Source organism: Stegostoma tigrinum, chromosome 8 (assembly GCF_030684315.1).
Source record: "Stegostoma tigrinum isolate sSteTig4 chromosome 8, sSteTig4.hap1, whole genome shotgun sequence".
NCBI classification, from domain to species: domain Eukaryota; kingdom Metazoa; phylum Chordata; class Chondrichthyes; order Orectolobiformes; family Stegostomatidae; genus Stegostoma; species Stegostoma tigrinum.
In genome coordinates, this window is record NC_081361.1 from 89,180,367 (window position 1) to 89,204,166 (window position 23,800).

Below are 23,800 nucleotides of genomic sequence, written 5' to 3' on the forward strand. Positions count from 1 at the left end.
TATCCATGTCCCTCATGATTTGATAAACTTCCTCATCCTCCAAATCTCCAGGGAAAATAGCTCCAGCCTATTCAGCCTCCCCTTATAGCTCAAACCCTCCAATCCCAGCAACATCCTTGTAACTCCTTTCTGCACCCTTTCAAATTTAACAACATCTTTCCTTTAGCAAGAATGGAAATGAAGAGGTTCATGAGGGTGCAGAAACTAATCACAAGAAATGTTTCAGGGATAAAGAACATTAGTCACAAGGACAGATTGTAAAGGGGAAGACTGTTTTCTACAGAGAAGGGAGAGTTGAGACGAGATTGAATAGAGGCATTCAATGTCATAAGAAGTTTGGGCAGATAAGGAGGAACATGTCCCTGCTGGCGGAAAGATCAAGAATCAGAAGGCGCAGATCCAAGGTAATTGGTAAAAGAAGCAATAGCGAGATGAGGAAAATCCTTTTTCACATGGCAAGTAGTTTGGATATGGAATGCATTGTCTGAGATTGTAGTGGAGGCCGACCCAATGGAAGGATTCAAGAAGCAGTTGCATTAATACCTGGAAAGGAAGAAAGTACAGGGCAAAGCTGAGAAGGTGGGGAATGTCGCTCAGTAAATTGCTCCTCCAAACAGTCAGGACTGACATGATCGGTTGAATGGCCTTCTACTGTTCTGTAATCACTCTGTGGTTCTACCATTTAATGAGTAAGAAATAACACTGAGCCACGACAGGGCACATTAGGTCAGGTAACTTAATGCTTGGTCAAGATGAGAGGAGACAGGCTTTAAACGGACATGAGGAGTAATTTTTTTAGATAGGGGGTGGTTCGATCTTCCTGAGGAAGTAGTGGATGTGGGCACAATGACAACGTTTAAAAAATACTTGGGTAAATACATGAATAGGAAGAGTTTGGAGGGAAAAGCAGGCAGGTGGGGCTAGTTTAGTTTGGGATTATTTTTGGCATGGGCTGGTTGAGCCAAAGGGTCTGTTTCCATCCTGTGTGGCTCTATGAATGTAAAAGAAAGCAAGGCACGGAGGAGGAAAGGTTTAGGGGTGAATTCCAGATACTGGGACCTAGGCAGCTGAAGGCAACACCTATAGTGATGTAGTAATTGAAATCAGAAATGCTAGAACAAGCAGAATTGGAGAAGAAGAGCTGGAAGTGATACCAGAGATAGGGAACAGTGAGGTTATGGTAGGATTTGGAAAACCAAGATAAAAATTTTAAGATCAAAATGTTGCTTGAGACAGTGTAGTTTAGGTGATCAAGGTGATGGGTGAATGGGACTTGGTGCCAGCTGAATCATGCTCAGTAGATCTTTGAATTACTTCAATGGTCCTGAGGGTAAAATGTGGGAGACCAGCCAAGGAAGCATGAGAATATATGAATCTAAAGTTAACAAAGGCATGGGTGGCTCAGTGGTTAGCACTATTGCCTTGCAATGCAAAACGTCAAGATTCAATTCCGGCCTTTGGTGACTGTGTGGAGTTTGAATGTTCTCCCAATGTTTGTTAGGGCTTCTTCTGGGTGCTCTGGTTTCCTTCCACAGTGAAGATGTGCAGGTTGGGTGGATTGGCTAAAGTAAATACAGGGTTGCAGGAACTGGGTGGGATGCTGTTCAGAGGGTCAGTGCAGATTCAATGGGCTGAATGGCCTCCAAATGCACTGTAAGGATTCTTTGAATGAGAGTTTCAGCTGCAAATGTGATGAGACGGAGATGAAATTAAGTGATGCACAGAGAAGGGTATATGTTGTCTTAGTGATGACACAAATGAGGTCAGAATTTCAAATCTGATGCCAATAGTGGGTAAGCTGTTTCGAGGGGTTTCTGAGGGACCGACTTTACATGCATTTAGCGAGGCAAAGACTGGTTAGGAATAGTCAGCATGGTTTTGTGTGAGGGAAGTCGTGTCTCACAAACCTGAGTCTTCTGGGGATGTCACAAGGAAGATAGATGAGGGTAGAGGGGTAGACATTGGCTACATGGACTTTAGCAAGGCCTTTGACAATGTTCTGCATGGTAGACTGGTGAGTAAATTTAGACCACTCGGGATCCAGAGAGAGCTAGCCAATCTCATACAAAATTAAGTTTGTGGATGACAACAAAATTGGTGGTATAGTGTACAGTGAAGAAGATTATCAAGGAGTACAATGGAATCTTGATCAGCTGGGTCAATGGACTAAGGAATGGCGGATGAGTTTAATATAGAGAAATATAAAATATTTCATTTTGGTAATGCAAACCAGGGCAGGATTTATATCATTAATAGTAGTGTCATGGGGAATGTTGTTGAGCAGAGAGAGCTAGGGGCACAGGTGCATGGTTCCTTGAAAGTGGCATGCAGGTAGGCAGGATGGTGAAGAAGAGCTTGGTATGCTTGCCTTCATTGGTCAGAGAATTGAGTATAGGAGTTGGGATGTCATGTAGCAGATGTACAGGACATTGGTGAGGCCACTTTTGTTGTACTGCGTACAGTTTTGGTCACCCTGCTATAGGAAGGATGTTATTAAATTTGAAAAGATAGAGAAAAGATTTGCAAGATTGTTACTGGGACAGGAGGGTTTAAGTTGAAGGAGCTGCTGGATAGAGTCATAGAGATGCACAGCATGGAAACATATCCTTCGGCCCAATTCATACATGCTTATCAGATATCGTAAATTAACCTAGTCCCATTTGCCATCAGGCTTGGACATTTTCCACTGGACCCTAAGAGTTTGAGGGGTGGCCTTATAGAGGTTTATAAAATTATGAGGGGCATAGATAAGGTAAATAGCAAAGATCTTTTCTCTGGGGTAGGGGAGTTCAAAACTAGAGGGTATATTTTAAGGTAAGAGGCGCATGATTTACAAGGGACCCGAGAGGCAAATTTTTCATATAGAGGGTGTTGCATGTATGGAATGAGCTGCCAGAGGAAGTGGTGGAGGCAGGCGCAATTAGAACATTTAAAAGACATTTAGACAGTTACATGGATAGGAATGGTTGAGAAGGATATGGAACAACATAGACAAAAGAAATTAGTTTAGTTTGGGAAACCTGATTGGCATGAATGAGTTGGTCCAAAGGCTTTTTTTTTCCATGTTGCTTGACTCTATGGCTCTGTGTAAGGAAATAAAGATTATAGGAAGAAGGCAGGAAAGAAAATTTGAGGATTATCAAATCAGCCATGACCTCATTGAATGGTAAAGCAGACTTGATGGGCTGAATGACCTACTTTGGCTCCTACATCTTACAATCTTTTAACACTACCCCTGAAGAACAGCACTTCTAACTATGTAGCAGTCCCTTGGTACTGCAGGAGCTGAGATTCTGTGCACAAATCTCGAGAGTGGGCCTTGAATGTAGGATCCTGGGCAAGAGTTCAAGTGTAAATCTAATCCTAACTACCCATAAGTAGCAGATTCGAGAGTTAGAAGTGATAAGGAGGATTCAATTAATCAAACTTCGAGTAGAGGGTGGAGATGTTTCAAACATATGAAATTACATAATTGTATGATACAGTTCTTTTAGCAATAACTGGACAAATTCACTTACATTGTTACTGGAGACATTAAGATGTTGTAAATGCTTCAGTTCACTGATTTCGTCACCAATAGCAGTCAGGTGATTATTGCTGAAGTCCAAAAGCCGTAATTTGTGGCATAAAAAAAGTTGAGGTGGTATGTTTTCAATTCTGTTATTGTTGAGGTACAGCTGTTCCAGATTTACCAGTGTCCCAATTTGAACAGGTATGTATGCAATAGCATTGTGCCATAGCTTGAGGCAAGAAAGCCATTTCAGGTGCTGGAAACTAATAATTTCTTCAATTGTCTTAAGTCTGTTGCCTTTCAGATCAATTTCACGTAAATTGTACAAGCTAAAAATAGAATGTGGAATGCGCTCTAGGTCACAGTTAAGGAGTTCAAGGTTTGTGAGGTTTACCATATTCTTCAAGGTATTGAACACCGTAAGTTTGGTACCTTCGTTGTCAATGGACAGTTTGTTTAAGAGGAGTCCTGAGCCGGTTACTATTGCTGGAATGTGAGGAAGGCTATTTTTCAAGTAGAGTGCTTTTAGATTCTTTAGATTCTCCAGCCCACTTAAAGACACAAAATGATTCTTTTCCATTTTTAAGTTACCAGTTAAATGAAGTTCTGTCAGGTTCTTTAGATTAAATATCCAGCGTGGGGCTTTATCCATGTCAGTAAACTTGATGTGCAATGTATGCAGATTTTCAGACAAACAATTCAGTGCTTGTGGGTCCACAGTGGTTGGTGTATGGTAAAGGTGTAACTCTTTAAGGTTGGTAAGCTGAGACATGGCTGTTTGGAATTTGGCTTCAGTTAGAAGATCTAGTTTAAGAGTTTCAAGTTCTTTCAGCTCAAATACAGCATCTGGGAGTCCACTTAACATGAACAGGTACAGCTCTGTTTTGTCCTGAGAGTTCTTCTGTAGTTTATGCTTTAGCCTCTCTACTGTCCACTCCAGGTTAAGGTTAATCTGTTTCAACTTGTTTTCACTGACCTCTGAAAGGAAGACTGAGAATCGCTTTGAATACAATGGATCATACTGGTCTGAAAGGTGAAGAATGAAGGCAAAATCATTCCTAATATCCGGAATGTCCCTGTAGCTACTTTCCTCACGAACAGTTTCAAAAGAATATTTCTTCAGTGAGCGTCTAAGCATCCAATATAGACTATAGACACTAAGAGATCCATGTAACACAACCAGTACTGCATAAAAGGATGCTAAGAGTTTAAATATTGTTGCCAAGGAATGGACACAACGATATTGTTGATATCCCGTGAACATCTGTATGTCAACCTTGCAAGTGATATCAAAGTTCATCTCAATAATATAATAGGGAATATATGAAATGATAAAAATGAATATAATGACTTTGATAATAATCTGTCTCATGTACAGCTTGTAGATAATGTCCTTTTCTTCAACATGTGCTTTGAACTTCTTCACCTTTTCAAAGATGGCTTTTGCCTGCTCCCCTTCCTTTCGATCCAGGATAGTCTTCTCATTGGCATCAGCTAAGTTGGGCTCCACTCTGCTCACCAACAATTTCGATTCAAAAGTCGTGGTAGAGAAAGATACTTTGGGTACTTCTTTGCTTTTGCGATAAGGGTGCTTCTCTCCGCTGATCTCAACTGCCTCAGACAGAGCACGGGTCGTCCACGGGGAGTCGAAGCACTTGTGGAGGATGGTGATGAAGTGTTCGAGCCTGGAGCTGGTGCTGGGGTACTTGAACCAGAAGTTGCTGCAAATCAAAAGGAGCAGAGTCTGCCAGAGCACCAGGTAGGGGAAGAACTTGGAAAACCAATGAAGCTCCTTCTCGTAACACACAGCATCGATATATGAGTACTGTTGCCTGTCAAGAAGATTTTTTATCCCATTCATAACAGGAGTTTTATTTGCTGGAGTGCTGGTATTACTCTCCCAGGGGGCCTTGCAATTGTTGTTGACAATTACCTTGCAGGGAAGACATAGCATTTTATTCTGAGCAATTTGGAGCGTTCCCCCTAGCAGAGAAATCAAGAGCATCACCATGCAGATATAATGACTGAAAACATCCCACCATGGCTTTAAAATGCGGTAGGCTGTCTGAGGATCTGTCAACCATTTGAACTCGGTCACTGTAAACATCCCTTTAGCCTGTGAAGCAAAAGCAGGAAAAAAACAAAAGCTGTTGGAAATAGAGATTGGTTCATTACCTTGAGTTTACATTTTGCAGCCACTTAAACCAGTGGTCAAACGTTGACTTCTTATTACGAATGCAATAGTTAAGATGCTATGGTTTGATTGACTTTCAGATTAGATCGTTCTTTTTGGGAGCCTTTTCATCATTCCTGGGCTGCAATGCTAAATCCAAAAGATGTTTGTCCAAAAAAAATGCATTTCCCAATGAAGCACATTTAGAAGATTCTGGATAAGCCTCTTTGCAAAAGGAGGGGAAATTACCTGCTTTAAACAGGAATTATACAGGGTCAAAACATTTCGTGCTTTTGTTTGAAGGGAAGCCTACCTTTACACAAGGATATTTGGCAGTTTCAAGTTAATTTTTCTTTAAAACGACTGTATATACTCGAGTGAAAGTCAATCTCATTTAAAAGTTGGCTCCCTATTTTTGGCTAAAAAATCTGGAATTTTCCACATATCTCATGTATAAGTCAACCGTAGTTCTTCACAGATAACAGATCAACATTTGTGAGTCAAGGTATTATCTGGTGCATAAATATTGTGATGAGGAAATTATTTTTTTTTCATGCTATTATGTGTTTTGTTGTACAATTCACACGAACATTAGGCTACGGATTTCTTAAGTCCATTATCAAACAAGTACGATAATTAGATAATTAGTGTCATACAAAGTTTATTGCCCCATCATTTCCCACGTGAGATAGGCCAAAATGCATTTACTTGTTGAACAGCGTGATTTTCAAGGATTTTAATAAACTTTTGTACGTGATATCTTTAATTTAAGATATACAATATAATTGTAAATTAAAGCTATATTATATCTCTATTTCACTTTTTGTATGCATAAGTAAAATCTCACTTATTCATTTTTTGTTTCTATTGCCTTTGCTTGGTAATGATCGTAATTCATTGCGTTTTTTTTCTTTATTAGTTTAGAGATCAACTGAGCCTCTGCTAATGATGCAGTATTTTGGACTGTAGCATGAAATTCAGCCCCTCAAAAATAGTATCCATGTAGTAGTCGGCCCCATAAATTTAACCTTTAAAAAAAAGTCTAAAACTTCAACTTTTACATGAGTCTATATAGTAATTAATCGATTTAAACTTCACTATGGTCACTTGGTGAAATAAAAAAAAGGGTTTCATTTGAATGATGTTAACTATAATTTTAAACATTTAATCAACACTTAAACATTTTATTATATTTGTGGTTATTTCAAGCAATATCGAGCATAATGTTGAACTTTTTTCAAATTCCCAGATTGCATACTTTAAACAAAACTCACAAGAACAAACACCTTTATGCTGTGCATTTATCAAACAAAATACCTAACTTTTATATTTAAATAATACTTCGGGGAAAACATTTTCATTTTTCTCAAGTTTTCCAAACCCTGCTAACATATTCAAAGATTAATCTCAAAACTTTGATAATGGTTGAGTTGGAACAGGGTTAGTATTGTATAAAAGTTATAATCAGAATGGTTAGGTTGAACTTAAGTTTAGAGTTTCAGTTAGCATTAGGATAAAGGTTTTGATAAGCCCTAATGGTCAAACTTCAAAGTAAGGTTAGATTGGAAATGAGTTTAGGGTTAGAATAAGAGTTAGAGTTAAGGGAAGGTTGGGAATGATATTAGTTGAATGTGAGCATTAAAATTAGCTAACTAATTTGACACGATTAAAATTGATGAAGAGATTGAGGTGGTTATGGAGAGACAGGAAGCAGGTAGGAGGCAAAACCCCATAATTTTTATGTGGATTTTGGAGGAGCCTTAATAAGGTCAAGGAGGGAATCAGGAGGAGCAAACTTTCAGAAATTACTGAATCATGGCAAGTTACCTGGGATGCAAAACTACAGTAAAATTGACCCCAAAAAGCAATGGTTAGATTGTGGCTAAAGCTGTCAAACTCTGTTGAAAGTCAGATCATGGAGTATGCAGGTAGAAATAAAATTCTAAATAATTGCTAATGCAATGCCAAAATGGCATTAGCTACAGGAACCTTTGGCTGTGAATAGGATTGGGATAGGGTGGTGGTGTGCAGCAAACGGGGAGTTGTTTTCCATAACCTGCTCTATAATTTGCGCCAACCATCATGATTTTAACACTTAACACTCTCAGAAGAGAAAAAAAGTGAGTTTACAGGAGCCACATGGGGTGGAATTGTGACCAAACCATCCATCACTTCCCCCTGCCCCGCCCCATGACTCCAGCCCACTCCACCTAGTTTAAACAGGATGCACAATAAGAGGAAGAGGAGGTGAAGTGTTGCAGAGCAGTTAAACAGAAAGGAAAGGGAAATTGTCTCACCAGGCACCCAGATTTGATTTCATCCTCAGATGAGTGACTGTGTGGAGTTTCCACATTCTCCCTGCATCTGCATGAGTTCCTTCCAGTTGCTCTGATTTCCTCCCACGGACCAAAGATGTGCTGGTTAGGTAGATTGGGGAGAATGAGTGGGTTATGGGGATATGGTGGGATGCTGGGTCTGGGTGGGATGCTCTTCTGATGGCTGGTACAGACTCAGCGGGCCAAATGGTTTCTTCTGGCACTGTAGGGATTCTATGACTCTAAATGGAGACATAATGGCCTAGTGGTATTATCCTTAGACTATTAATCCAAAAACTCGAATAATGTTCTGGCGACCCAGGTTCAAATCCTGTCATGTCAGATGATGGATTTTGAATATAATAAACAAAAAAAAATGGAATTAAGAATCTACTGATGACCATGAAGCCATTACTGATTGTTGGAAAGCCCCATCTGATTCACTAATGACCTTTAGAGAAGGAAATCTGCCACACTTACCCAGTCTAGCCCACATGTGACTTCAGACCCAGACCCGCAGCACTTTTGTTGATTTTTAACTGCCCTCTGAGCAATTAGATATAGGCAATAAATGTTGGCCTAGCCAGTAATGCCTTCATCCAATGAATGAGTAAAACACCTACAGCCAATTGTCCAGAAAACCAAACTGGCCTATCAATGCCCTTCACAGAAGGAAAACTGCCATTTTTCACTGGTCTGGCCTACATGTGACTTCAGATTCAGAGATAGTAGGAGCTGCAGATGCTGGTGAATCTGAGATAACAAGGTGTAGAGCTGGATGAACACAGCAGGCCAAGCAGCATCAGAGGAGCAGGAAAGCTGACATTTTGGGCCTAGACTGAAATTTTTCTGAAGGAGGGTCTGGGCCTGAAATGCCAGCCTTCCTGCTCCTCTGATGCTGCTTGGCCTGCTGTGTTCATCCAGCTCTACACCTTGTTACCTGAATTTATATAGTGCCTGTAACATAATAAAACAATTATCAGGCAAAATTTGGCTCTGAGCTGCATGCGCAGATTAGGACGATCTGATGCTACACCAACGAGGTAGATTTTAATGAACAGAATGAGTTAGGAGATAGAAACCTCCAACCAACATGTCAGGCTCAATAAAAGTAAAATTCTATGGATGCTGCAAATCTGAAGCACATACAGAAAATGCTGGAGAAATGCAGCATTAGGAGAGAGAAACAGTGTTAATATTTCAGTGATATTGGACTCGGAACATTAATAAAGTTGATGTTCCTTGAGTTTGTCTTGGTCTTTGGTGTTTCTCTTTCTCCAGTGATGCTGCTAAACCTGCTGAGTTACTTCTGCATGTTCTGTATTTGAATCAAATCTAAATCTGCAGTCCTGACACATCCAATTGTGAATGACGGTGGACACTTAAGCAGCTCACTGGAGGAGACACTCCACAAGATCCATAGCATCACAGATGGCAATCTCAGCCAATTCAATTCATTCCATGTGATATCCACATGATGTGCCTGGCAATATTCTACCATTAATACTGAAGATGTTGGCTCCAAAATTAGCTGTTTCCCCAAGCTGAACTGTTCCAGTACAGCAGCAACACTGGCAACCACCCAATAATCTTCTAAATTACCTACAAGAGAAACCAAAGCACTGCAAGTGCTGGAAATCAGAAACAAAAACAGAAATTGTTGTGGAATCTCAGTCGGCCTGGCAGCATCTGTGAAGAAAAAGCAGGGTTAATGTTTTGGAAGTGAAGAAGGGTCGCTAGATCTGAAAATGCTCAATTTCTGTTTTTGATGTAAACTACCCAGGTCTATCCTCCCCACTAAATGCGAGACTAATCTAGGTAGGTCAATTACTGCCCCATCTGTCTACTTTCGATTTTCTGTAAAGTGATGGAAATGGTCATTAATCACGCAAAAAGCAGCACTTACTCAGCATTGGCCTGCTCATTAACCCTCAATCTGTGTTCCATCAGGGCCACTGCTGTGACCTCATAGCAGCTTCAGTCCAACCACAAGAAGAAATAGCAGAACTCTGGAGGGGAATTGAGAGTGAATCTCCTTGACATTAAGGTAATATTTGAGTCAGTGTGGCATCAAAGAGTTCTAGCAAAATTGAAGTCTACGGGCATCAGGGAGAATCCTCCCAGTGTTAGCCTCAGAAGAAAAAGGAGGTGGGGGGTCATTGACTATTCTTTGTAAGACACATATAGATTCATATTAGGCAAGGACATCAAAGGTTATTGGAAGTAGATGACAGTATGGAATGGAAACACAAACAGATCAACTTTGATATTATTGAATGGCCTACTTATTTTGCATATATGCATGCTTGCACAATTAACACAAATGAGGATTGCTGTAATGTTTGGAGGCCAAACATTACAATCCTAGGGCACCCCTGCAGGACCTCCTCAGAAATGTGTCCAAAAATCTTCAGCTGCTTCATCAATGACTGTCCTTCCTACGGAGGTGAGAAATGAGGATGTTCACTGATGATTACACAATGTTCAACACCTAGACAGCATCCAGGCTTGGCTTAGTCGTTGGCAAGTAACATTTATGCCACACAAGCGCCAGACAATGGCCATCTCCAACAACTAACCAATGCTCCTTGACATTCAATGGCATCTCCGAAACCCACACTGTCAATATTTTTAGGTTACCATTGACCCGAAACTGAACTGGACAGCCATATAAATACGGTGACAACAACAGCAGGTCAGAATTTAGTAATCCTGCTGCAAGAAACTAATTTCCTGGCTTCCCAAAGCCCATGCAACACCTACAACACAGAAGTCAGGAGTGCAATGGAATACTGCCTACATGCCCTGATGAGTGTAACTCCAACAACAATCAAGAAGATCAGTACCATCTGAGATGAAGCAGCCTGCTTATTGGCACCTTATTCATCAAGTTAAATATTTATGCCCTCCAGCATCAATGCATACAATGTGTACTATCTACAAGATGCCCTCCAGCAACGTGACAGCCTCCTTAGACAATCCCATCCAAACCAGGTACCACATTCATCAAGAAAGACAAAGGGAATCAGACTCAGGAAATAATACCAACTGTAAGCTTCCCTCAAGGCCAAACACTGTCATGGCTTGGAAATGCATCACTGCTCCTTTGCTGTGGCCGGATCTAAATTCTGGAATGCCCTCCCTGAAGGCATTGTGTGTCCACCTGCACCAAGTGGACTGAAGCAGTTTGAGAAAGCAGCTCACGACCACCAGCTCAAAGTGTGAGCAAGAAATACTGGCCGGGTCAGACATGCCTGCTTCCTGAGAAAGAATAGCTTTTAGAAGAATAAACTTTCGAACACCTCTTATCAATTCGATCCATCAAGAAGCAACGAAATGAAAAACATTGATCTTTCTAAAGTGGTGGTCAAAGGAGGTATAGCAACCAGTAATTGTTCCTCTTAGCATCGAACATAGAACAACACAGCACAGTACAGACCCTTCGGCCCATGATGTTTTGTCGTCCTATTATCCTACTAAAATCAATCTATCCTGCATACCCTACATTTTACTCTCCTCCATGTGCCTATCTAAGAGTCGCTTAAAAGTCTTTAAAGTATCTGACTCCTCTATCACTGCCGGCAGCATTCCACACGCTCACCACTCTTGTACTGACATGGTTTCTTTCTTATTTATATGTCTGAGCTGTTAAGTGTACCTGTTATAATACAGTATCCTTCAGCGCTGCACACAGGCAGCATGTTAGATTAACAAAAATAGTAGGAACTGCCAACGCTGGAGTCTGAGATTAACAAGGTGTAGAGCTGGATAAACACAGCAGGCCAAGCAGCATCAGAGGAGCAGGAAAGCTGGCGTTTCAGACCCGACGTTTTGGTTGACGTCTTGGCCAGCTGTGTTCATCCAGCTCTACACCTTGTTATGTTAGATTAACAGTCAGAATTCCGAGGTGCCCCTGAGATGCTGCTTGGCCTGCTGTGTTCATCCAGCTTCACGCTTTGTTATCTTGGATTCTCCAGCATCTGCAGTCCCCATTATCACTGATCAGAATTCTGAGGGTATGGCTTGAACGAATACTCTGCAGAGCCAGAGACAAGATTACCACTAGCAGAGTTGGGGTGGCATGCTATCAATCGGTTTATTTAGAGCAAAGGTGTCCCAAATTTTCTCCCAGTATGATCCTACTTTATTCCCCTGACTTTTGTGACTCCCTGAGTGAAAACTGAGGGGAGTTGTTGAGCCCGAAGGGGTGGGCACCAGACATTTAGCTCTTGAACAGAGGTCACAGAGTAAAGTGTGAGAGGTTTTGATGAAAAAGCAATGTATCTCCAGAAATAAACAGCTCCTTTGACCTATGGTGGCAATTGTTTTGCAACAGCAGTCAAACTTCAGAGAACTATCAAATAAGACAATACCCACAAATAAAAATAGTTTTTGTTTATTGCTGCAATCAGAAATCATCCCGAGGTCCACAGCAACCCACTGCTGCCTCATAACCCCATGATTTCACCTCACGAACCCCAGGGGGAGTAAGATCTATGTTTTGTTTTAATTCATTTGTAGAACAATAGACAATGGACAACAGACAATAGGTGCTGGAGTAGGCCATTCGGCTCTTCGAGCCAGCACCACCATTCATTATGATCATGGCTGATCATCCACAATCGTATCCTGTTCCTGTCTTATCCCCATAACCCTTGATTCCACTATCTTTAAGAGCTCTATCCATCTCTTTCTTGAAAGTATCCAGAGAGTTGGCCTCCACTGCCTTCTAGGGCAGAGCATTCCATATATCCACCACTCTCTGGGTGAAGAAGTTTTTCCTCAACGCTGTTCTAAATGGCCTACCCCTTATTTTTAAACTGTGTCCTCTGGTCCTGGACTCACCCATCAGCGGAAAAATGCTTCCTGCCTCCACAGTGTCCAATCCCTTAATGATCTTATACGTCTCAATCAGATCCCCTCTCATCCTTCTGAGCTCAATTGCATCCAAGACTAGTCGCTCCAATCTTTCAACATATGATAGTCCTGCCATTCTGGGAATTGACCTTGTGAACCTACGCACTCCCTCAATAGCAAGAATGTCCTTCCTCAAATTGGGAGACCAAAACTGCACACAATACTCCAGGTGCGGTCTCACCAGGGCCCTGTACAGCTGCAGAAGGACCTCTTTGCTCCAATACTCAATTCCTCTTGTGATGAAGGCCAGCATGCTATTAGCTTTCTTCACTACCTGCTGTACCTGCATGCTTGTTTTCATTGACTAATGTACAAGAACACCTAGGTCTCGTTGTGCTTCCCCTTTATCGAACTTGACTCCATTGAGAATGTGGCTGTAACTGGCCTCACAGTTCCCTAATTAAGGGCAATTAAGTCAACCAAACTGTTGTGGGTCTGGGGTCACATGTAGGCCAGGCCGGGTTAGGGTGGCTGATTTCTTTCCCTAAAGAAAGGGCACTCGTGAATCAGATGGGGTTTCACAACAGTGCTTCCACAGTTACCATGGACCGTAGTGGTTCAAGAAGGCAGCTCATCCCTACCTCCTCAAGGGCAAATGGGAACGGCTAAGAAATCCTGGCCCAGCCAGTGACACCTATGTCTCACGAGTGAATAATAAAAACAAATTAGGAATGATTTTTATGAAATCCCAGATCTTTATTTGCATCAAATTTCCACCTTTGTTACAGTAGTATTTGAACCGATTCCTTCCAGAACATTAGCTGAGGGCGAGTGACATTAGAACTACTCCACCAAATCCATGTACCTAAAGATGTCTGATTTACAGGCTATGTCATGGAAATAATACAAGTTGAACACTTTAATTGGTGGAAGTCAACACCAGCCCACTATCCAATTAGTTCACATCATATCCACTGCCAGTGTATCATTTCTCTAATTTTGCAGGACAAAGTATTGATTAGATTAGATTTCCTACAGTGTGGAAACAGGCCCTTCAGCCCAACAAGTCCACACCACCTCTTGGAGCATCCCACCAAGACCCATTCCCCTATAACCCACACGCCCCTGAACACTACAGGCAATTTAGCATGGCCAATCGACTAAGACTGCATATCTTTGGGCTGTGGGAGGAAACTGGAGCACCCAGAGGAAACCCACACAGACACGGGGAGAATGTGCAAACTCCACACAGACAGTTGCCCGAGGCTGGAATTGAACCCAGGTCCCTCGCGCGGTGAGGCTGCAGTGCTAACCACTGAGTCACCGTGCCGCCCAAAGGAGGAACTAATAGACTAATGTGGCATTGATGTGAGAACATGACGACACCCACCCCTCTTCCTAACATGTTGTGGCTTGCCAGGATTGATAAAACTGAGGTGAACATAACTTGGGCTTTATCATCAGCCTTCCTGTCAAAAAAAGTCTCAATAAAGCACATCACAGATAGTAAGAACTGCCAATGCTGGAGTCTGAGATAACAGAGTGTAGAACTGGAGGAACACAGCAGGCCCAGGCAGCATTAGAGGAGCAGGAAAGTTGACATTTTGAGTCAGGATTTCTGAAGAAGGATCCCGACCTGAAACATCAGCTTTTCTGCTCCGCCAATGCTGCCTGACCTGCTGTGTTCCTCCAGCTCCACACTGCGTTAATAAAGCACATAGCTGATGTACTATCAAGCAGCCTTACCTGAGGAGCAGTTTAGAATATGAAGAGTTGCAAAATCAAGGCGATTTCCTTTCTATGGAACAGTTCCATCGCCAACCATGGTGTTGTGGGCACTATTCATGGGGCTCATGGTGACATTTTTCAGCATGGGCTTGAATCTGAAAGCTTCTCTGCATTGTGGCCATGGAGATTAGGGTCAAAACAGCAAGCTTGGAACTTCCTTCAAAACTCTACAATGTGTATTTGGCCTGGGGAGTTGAAACATTGGCCATCATGCTTTCAAATGAACTTTCTCTGTTCTCCCCGCTCCAATGTCTTCAGGGTTAGTTTTAGATAATGTTAGAGTTCTGCGGCTTCAGCAATCAATTAATTCACCATGATGTCAGTTTCATTGTGACATCACTATTATAAGTATCCACTGGCCACTGAAATGAAACTAAACATAGCGACAGGATCCACTGACATCAGCTTAGATTTAAACTGCAAATGCATTCTGTTTCTTTGACTGATAAGCACTTGGTTCCCCCTTCCCCACCCCCTTCATGAAAGAGGCTTGCACTTCCTCTTAGAATTCCTGAGAAAGATAGTTTAGTCACAGAAAACTCTTCCCTCCTCTCCCATGTCTACAGTTTTCCGATAAGTGAGGAACAAGATGGCTGGCCTCTTCCCTATGGTATCTCCCATCCTCCTGTCACCTCTACTACGGTTGGAATCATAGAGGGTGCACTGTTTATACACCTAGACAACAGCAAAGGGCCAGTAGATCTGAAGGATTTCTGGTACATGTGGGGAAGTGGGTGTGAAGGGACGGCAGTTGTGTTGGGCGATGGCTTGAATTGTTGAGAATTTTGGGGAAATGTATGAAATACGCTGTGATAGAGAACAGCTCTTGTTCCAAAGAAAAAGCACTAAGGAGTCCAATTTTGGGGGAGTGGTAGTAGATAAGCACCTGAGAAGCATCTAATAGTGGTTCCACAGGTACCAATAAAATACAAGCCGGTCCATTCACAGGAAATGATGAACGTGACTAGATTGGTTTCGGTAGCCTCAACACCAACGGCTGCTATCTAAAAATAAGTTTAGCAATATTGGGAAAAATTCTATAATTTTCCCGTTAAACCAGAATGGACGCCTGCTGACTCAACAATCAATGCTGTAGTCGCTGCAAATGCGTGTGGGATATTTTTGTGCGTTAGTGGAACTGTGTAAATACACGTTCTTGCTCTTTGCTCATTCACAGGATGAGGATGTTGTTGGCTAGGCCAGTATTTATTGCCCATTCCTAACTGCTTAGAGGGCAGTTAAGAGTCAACTACATTTAGAGTCACAGAGTCATAGAATAATACGGCATAAAAACATGCCCTTCTGCTCCCACTGGTCCATGCTGACCATGGCGCCGACTCAGCTATTTCCCATTGCCTGCATTTAGTCAATATTCCGCTAAACCCTTCTCATCCACGTACCTATCCTAATTTTTTTTAAAATGTTGCTGTTGTAACTGCGGGTCTGGAGTCACATATTGGCCAGACCAGGTAAGGATGGCAGTTTCCTTCCCTGGAGGACATTAGTGAATCAGATGGGTTTTTCCGACAATCAACAATGGATTCATGGTTATCATTAGACTCTTAATTCCAGATATTTATTGAATTCAAATTTCACCATCTGTGGGAATTGAACCAGGTCTCCAGATCATTACTTGGTTCTCTGGATTAACAGTCCAGCTATAATACTACTAGGCCATTGCCTCCCTAATCTTACTGCTGATTCCTTGGTATCAAGGCAGAGTTACTCCTGGTGCAGGAGGTGTGTGATCTAAAATTTGTTGTTGCAAAGTAGTGAGCTGGCCATTCCCCTCTGTTACTCATCTGACGCCAGCAGCTCTGCCTCATTATTGGGACAAGGCCTGAAATCTAATTTTGGGCCATCCTCAGGAGGCCCATACTCGTCTTTGCAGCAGGAATGAATTCTGTTGAAGACTCTCGGCAGCCATTTCTGTGGCAGAAATTGTTCTCTCTGTGGTGACTGTTGCCTACTGTTTGTTTGCCCTCTCAGTCTCCCAAGCTTGCCTTTAACAGGATACACCAGACTTCTGGGAACTACCAACGGAATTTTAATCAAAATAAAACAAAAATCCAGAGGTCTGCCTGACAGATATCCTCTCTGGTTAATAAAATGTGAGGCTGGATGAACACAGCAGGCCAAGCAGCATCTCAGGATCACAAAAGCTGGTGTTTCGGGCCTAGACCCTTCATGAGAGAGGGGGATGGGGTGAGGGTTCTGGAATAAATAGGGAGAGAGGGGGAGGCGGACCGAAGATGGAGAGAAAAGAAGATAGGTGGAGAGAGTATAGGTGGGGAGGTAGGGAGAGGATAGGTCAGTCCAGGGAAGACGGACAGGTCAAGGAGGTGGGATGAGGTTAGTAGGTAGGAGATGGGGGTGCGGCTTGGGGTGGGAGGAAGGGATGGGTGAGAGGAAGAACCGGTTAGGGAGGCAAAGACAGGTTGGACTGGTTTTGGGATGCAGTGGGTGGGGGGGAAGAGCTGGGCTGGTTGTGTGGTGCAGTGGGGGGAGAGGACGAACTGGGCTGGTTTTGGGATGCAGTAGGGGAAGGGGAGATTTTGAAACTGGTGATGTCCACATTGATACCATTAGGCTGCAGGGTTCCCAGGCGGAATATGAGTTGCTGTTCCTGCAACCTTCGGGTGGCATCATTGTGGCACTGCAGGAGGCCCATGATGGACATGTCATCTAGAGAATGGGAGGGGGAGTAGAAATGGTTTGCGACTTGTAGGTGCAGTTGTTTGTTGCGAGCTGAGCGGAGGTGTTCTGCAAAGCAGTCTCCAAGCATCCTCTCTGGTTAGGCCAGTTCACATCTCCTTCTTGGTGTAGCACAGGTATAGTCTTCTTGCACATGGTTGCTTGAGCTCTGCTGACTTTATGATTTCAGGTTAGGGTTAATCCTGACTTTGTGTATTTGGGGGTTACATTTCTCCCTATTTTTATTTCCAATGGCTTCACTGAGACATCCTATGGAGCTAATAGACTAACTCACTTCTGCTTGATATACAGCCAGGGAGACAGTTATCACCAGCTTCTTTAGGTGTTGTGGGACCTCCATGGGAGCCAAGTTGAAGTCTTGAGGTGAAATGCTGCATGAGACACCATCCCGCAATGATTCACATCCTGTGCCGGCAATGGATATCACCAAAGGAATTCATGACAACTTAAAATCTTAGTGCTCATGAACATCGACGATGTGGAACCTTAGTGAATAGCAAAGGTTTACAGGCTGCTTTGTGGAGCACCAACACTCAGTTCATGACAAATGACAACACCTCCCAGTCGCGAACCACTTCAATACTCCCCCCACTCCCTTGGATGACATACCCATCTTGGGCCTCTTCCAGTGCCACAACGATGCCACCCGAAGGCTGGAGCAACAGCACCTCAGATTCTTTCTGGGAGCCCTGCAACCTGATGGTCTCAATGTGGACTTTACAAGCTTCAAAATCCACCCATCCTCCACCCCCACTTCCTACCTACTAGCCTCACCCCCGCTTCCTTGACTTGTCGGTCTTTCGTCGCACCTACCCGCCCATCCCTCCTCACTGACCAACCCCCATCCCAACTTCCTACCTACACTCACCTGCACTGACTTCATCACTGCCTCCTTGACCTGTCTGTCTTCTCTCCACCTATCTGCTCCTCTGTCCACCTTCTATCATTGCCTTCCCACTCTGTATTTAGTTCAGAGCCCCCTTCCCCTCCCCCATTTCTGAAGAAGAGTCCAGACCTGAAACATCAGTTTTCCTGCTCCTCTGATGCTACCTGGCCTCCTGTCTTCATTTTGTGTTTTTGTGTTATCTCAGACTCCAGCAATGGCAATTCCTACTATCTCTCAATGGATAGCAGTTGTCTTAACTAATCTGCATCGAAAACATGAGGACACACTCTGGGGTGAATGAGACTTGAACACAGGCCTTCCACCTCAAAGGTAGGGATGCTACCACAAGCACCAAGAGACTGGGCAGCATACTTCATTTTCTTTTCTTCATTTATGGGGTGAGGGTGTCGCCAGCCAGGCTAGCATTTATTGCCCATCCCTAAATGCCCAGAGGGCAGTTATGAGTCAACCTGTGGCTCTGGAGTCACATGGAGGCCAGACCACGTAAGGATGGCAGTTTTCTTCCCTGAAGGACATTAGTGAACCAGATAGGTTTTTTCTGACAATCGGCAATGATCATTAGACTCTTAATTCCAGATATTAATTGAATTTAAATTCCACCATCTGCTGCAGCGGTATTAGAACCCAAGTCCCTGTGGCCCAGTTGAGAGTGAACAAGTTGAGGATTTCAAGTGAGATATGTCATGTGACAAAGGCCTGAAAGGTTGGGATAATTGTCTTGTTTTGGGGTCCTGACCAAATGGCTGGCCTGAAATGGGGGTTGTGCACCTGGATGTCCTGACGACAGAGTCCCAGCTGGAAATGCATTTTTCAGGATGCAGCCAACTGAGAGGCAGTTCTGCCACAAACACCGACCAGTTGAATGGAGCACCTGGTTTTGAAGGTTGTCTCTGCAACACAACAATTCTGCAATCCTGTAGGAACTTGTCACCAATTCATGGGCAGCCTAGCTGAGCAGATACCCCATCACCTTCTGAAGAATCCACATGAGGTGGTGGGATTTATTGTGGAAGAATACCCTTAATAAGTACTCAATGGGGGCCATCTTGAAGGCTTCCATGGAAAACTCCACACCTTCAGTAAGAGACAATGTTTGGATCCCACACAGACACCGCCACCAATACTATATCTCATCCTATCTACTCAATATTTGAGTGACCAGGTATCTGATTCAATATCCTTGAGCAAATTCAAATTATGGTCAGTGTTGGATAAGGAATTTGTATCTGAAAGTGTTCACTGACAAGATGCAATTAGCTCTGCCCATTAGAATACAAAGGACTGTTCCTGGGAGGAGCTAACCAGAGTTGTGCTTGTCTTGCGAGCTCTGCATATTGCAACTTGAAAGAGTTGAGAAAAGAGTTACAACAATGTTGCCGGTGTTGGAAGATTTGAGCCAAAGGGAGAGGCTGAACTGGCTGGGGCTATTTTCATTGGAGTGTCAGAAGCTGAGGGGTGACCTTATCGAGGTTTATAAGATCAGGAGGGGCATGGAAAGGGTAAATAGCCTTTGTTCCCAGAGGGGGGCAGTCCAAAACTAGAGGGCATTGGTTTAAGCTAAGAGGGGAAAGATATAAAAAGGGACCTAAGGGGCAACGTTTTTACACAGAGGGTGGTGTGTGTATGGAATGAACTGCCAGAGGAAATGGTGAAGGCTTCTACACTTAGAAGATTTAGAAGGCAATCTGGATGGGTACATAAATAGGAAGTGCTAAGAGGGATCTGGGCCAAATGGTCGCAAATGGCACTAAATTAATTTTGGATATCTTGAATGGCATGGATGAATTGGACCAAAGAATCTGTTTGCATGCTGTACAACTCTATGACTTGATGTGTTCACCTGAAGGTATGCAGAGCTTCATTGATTGTTCTTAAGGTTAACAGCAAGTAGCTAAATTAGTAGCGTGTAATTAATCTTAAATTAACCCTGATAATCTCACAAAACAACTATGTATCTCAGTTGTAAAGTAACTAGCCAGAATGTAATGTGTAACAAACCTATTCATTGTTCATTAAGATTGAATCTATATTTTGCTGAAGAGTTTGTGTAGGCGTCTTTCCCTACAAGGTGTCAATAACTGAGACTGATACCACCACGAAGGAATGGTGGTAGTGAGTCTATTTATTCAGATGCTTCCAGTACCAATACTTACAAAAGTTAGGAACAAATAGACCCAAAACTGCAAGGAAAAACAGGATTGGTCAACAGGGATGTTTATTAGCACATTGTCCATGCAGCATCTATTTATTTGCTTATTCAGAAAATATATTTTTTCCATTATTTAAAAGAATCATGCTGAAAAAGCAAGCTGACCTATAACTGTGTGGTAATTATAAATTCAGTTCTCATTATGATCAATTGTATCCTGTTGTGTATATCTTACTGGCACCACAATCTCTCTTAGATCCACCCATGTTATTGAGAACAAAGGCATGGACATGTTATCTTCACTCTGGCTGCAAAGGAGGTTTGTGTTAGGAGTGTTTCCTGTATGGAGAATAGACATTCAAGTCTACAAACCTATTTTTGAAACCTCTGAATTATACTTCACCTTGGACTATCTGAATAGTGACGCCAAAGCAATGTTTCAGACAGGACTTCCTTTTTTAATCTGTGAAAGGCTTGGTCAATTGTATACAGCATTCTACAATGGCCAGAGGAACAGACACATTAAAGAAAACAAACAATGATCTGTCCTGGGTAGGCAATGATTTCTGATATCGGTCCTGTCTCAAGTCTCAATTGAAGGATTTTATGTAGACAAAAAGAGTTTGTATAAACATTGCAACCTTTTCACATTGGGAATGGCCAATCTCTGCTGCATCCCTGTGGCAAAACCCTTACCAATCAGAATTGACCTGCCTGGTCTGAGAATTAAGATTGACAGCTAACTGTTCTTGCTGTATCACTGTGCCAACAATGGCCCAAGCAATTCTTATCTGTATGAACTGTTGTTGCTTTTATCAAATCTATTTCCTGTGTTCTAGTCCTGATGAGCGCCAATCAGAAAGCCTCAAAGTTTTGTCTTAGCAATCTTAGCTGCACTCCTTAAAAAGTATTGAGTGAAAATGTCCAAATTGTACAACTATCATGTTGAAGAAAACATGCCCAAGTTTTGATTTACAACTTCTGTAATTGATTTGTTCATGTTTTCTCTTCTGTTTGGTGCTGTATGCAGGCAAGAACATTAGAGATCTTTGTGAACTGGGACATACATTAGATATCTTTATCAATAACAACAACTTATACCCATGTAGCATCTGTAGCATTATGAAACATTGCAGGACATTCAGAACATTAATCCCACCAGAGCATCATAAAACAAGAAATGACACCAAGTGACATAAGGAGGTGTTGGATAGAATGTTATCTTTGTTTTAGTTTAATCCTGGGAACTAAGCTAAAAGCAAGTGGGTTGGCTTTCCCACATGATTGCATTCTTTTTAGATCATCTATCACTTTATGACTCTATTGTATATATCTGTAAAGCTAAAGTGCCAAATTAAATGGGCAGGAAGCTCTGAACCTGTTCCAATGCAAAATGAGGATGCTGCACTTTGCCAGAGTAGTTGCCCACTGTTTATGTGGTGGCTCAGTACTTAGCACTGCTGCCTTGCAGCACAAGGGACCCGGGTTTGTTCTCCCCACATCCCCCCACCCCGCCTCCACCTTGGGCAACTGTTTATGCGGAGTTTGCACATTCTCTCAGTGTCTGTATGGATTGAATCCTGCAGTCCAAAGATGTTCAGGTTGGGTGGGTTAGCTAAGGGAAATGCAGGATTACAGGGATACGGTAAAGGGTTAACTTTGGGTGGTGTGCTGTTCAGAGGGTCAGTAAAGACTCAATGGGCCAAATTGCACGCTATAGGGTTTCTGTGATTGCAATGCTTCATGATCTTATAAGAGTTAGTTATCATTGCAAGGTTGACGCTTCAGAAGAATGTTGTATAAGAGTTTGAGTGCCTAGCCTGCTGCACTATCAATTTCTGTCACTTCAATGCAGCTACTGATATATCACTCCTGGCACCACAGCAGTACTGCCTCACACAAATCTGGTAAATTGCACCTTTACATCATAAAATGTGCTACAACAGTCAGCAGCTCACGCATCATCAGGTCACTGTCCTTTCATCACAACTTGGAGAACATGCACACTTGATAACTCATTATCGGCAAAAATGTGCTTCATTCACAAAAAAAGTCTTTATCTACAGACACTAAAGCAGTTCTGCACAGGCTTTCCATATCACAAAAATCAAAATTTGGAATTTGACATTCCCTGCAGTTGCAAAAGCCAAAGGCCCATTTCTTACTCATACGGAACAACATTTACATATAGAAATAACTACACAGAGGCCAGTATTCTGTCACCATGCCCCCCTTTATTCACACGCGCACAGTACACTGGCTGTCATCTAGCAGCTCGGAGTCAGTTCCTGAAGTGAGGAGATGTTGAATCTCCTGCTCATATTGGTCAGCCAGGGCTCCCTGATTGGCCAGGTTTAACAAACTCAGTCAAGGACCTCTTAGACAACACGATCTACCTACTTCCAATCACTACACATACATTGAGACATAAAGCTCATGTTAGTCCACTAGAGAGTGAACATAGGGAATTGATAATGGAATATCAAGAAATGGCTGAGGGTTGAATATGTATTTTGTCTTTTCATTGGAGAAAATTTAGGAAACTTCCAAAAGATACACAAAAATCAAGACATGAAATGTTGTGAGGAACTTAAATCAACTACCATCACCAGGCCAGAGGTCCTGGGAAGATTACTCGGCCTTGGTGTCTGAAAAGATCCCAGGAGCAGTTGGCTTGCAACTTAGGATCGTAAAAGAAATGATGGCAGAGAGAATAGTAGCATTGGCTATTATGTTCCACAATTCCTAACAGATTAGAAGATAGATAATGCAACATATTCCATTCAAGAAGGCATAAAATTAGAATCCCCACAGTGTGGAAGCAAGCCATTCTGGCCCTCCAAAAAGCATCCCACACAGATCAACTCCCTAACCTATCTCCAAAATCCTGCATTCCCCATGACTAATCCACCTTGCCTGCATATCTCCGGACACGATGGGCAATTTAGCATGGCCTACCCACCTCACCTGCATATATTTGGACTGTGGGAGGAAACTGGAGCACCTGAAGGAAATGCACACAGACACAGGAAGAATGTGCAAATTCCACACAGACAGTCACCTGAAGCTGGAATCAAACCTGGGTCCCTGGCGCTGTGAGGCAGCAGTGTTAACCACTGAGCCACTGTGCCATCCTAGGCCAGTTAATCTAAGACTTATAGCATAAGCTCTAGGTCCATTTTTAAGGAGATAAAAGCGTAATTCTTTGAAAACCATAATGGGAACAGATAGAGTTAACATGGTTTTGTGAAAGTGAAATTAAGGTTATCTATTTTGTTATAGTATTTTGAGCCAGTAACAAGGCAGCTAGGGAAAGGGGAACCTCTAGTGTTAAAGAAGGAGGAGCCTGTAGATGTGATGAACTTAGATTTCCAAAAAGTATTTT

At 42.6% G+C, this 23,800-nt stretch overlaps 1 protein-coding gene across 1 annotated transcript in view; it reads right to left on the reverse strand.

Moving 5' to 3' along the window:
• The window catches only part of LOC125456255 (volume-regulated anion channel subunit LRRC8B-like), a 78,942-nt gene that overhangs the window by 8,408 nt on the left and 46,734 nt on the right, over positions 1 to 23,800 (reverse strand). The window contains exon 2 of the mRNA XM_048539222.2: positions 3,519 to 5,627. Within this exon, the coding sequence (XP_048395179.1) occupies positions 3,519 to 5,618 (2,100 nt within the window). The 5' untranslated portion in view covers positions 5,619 to 5,627. The remainder of the gene's footprint in view (positions 1 to 3,518; positions 5,628 to 23,800) is intronic.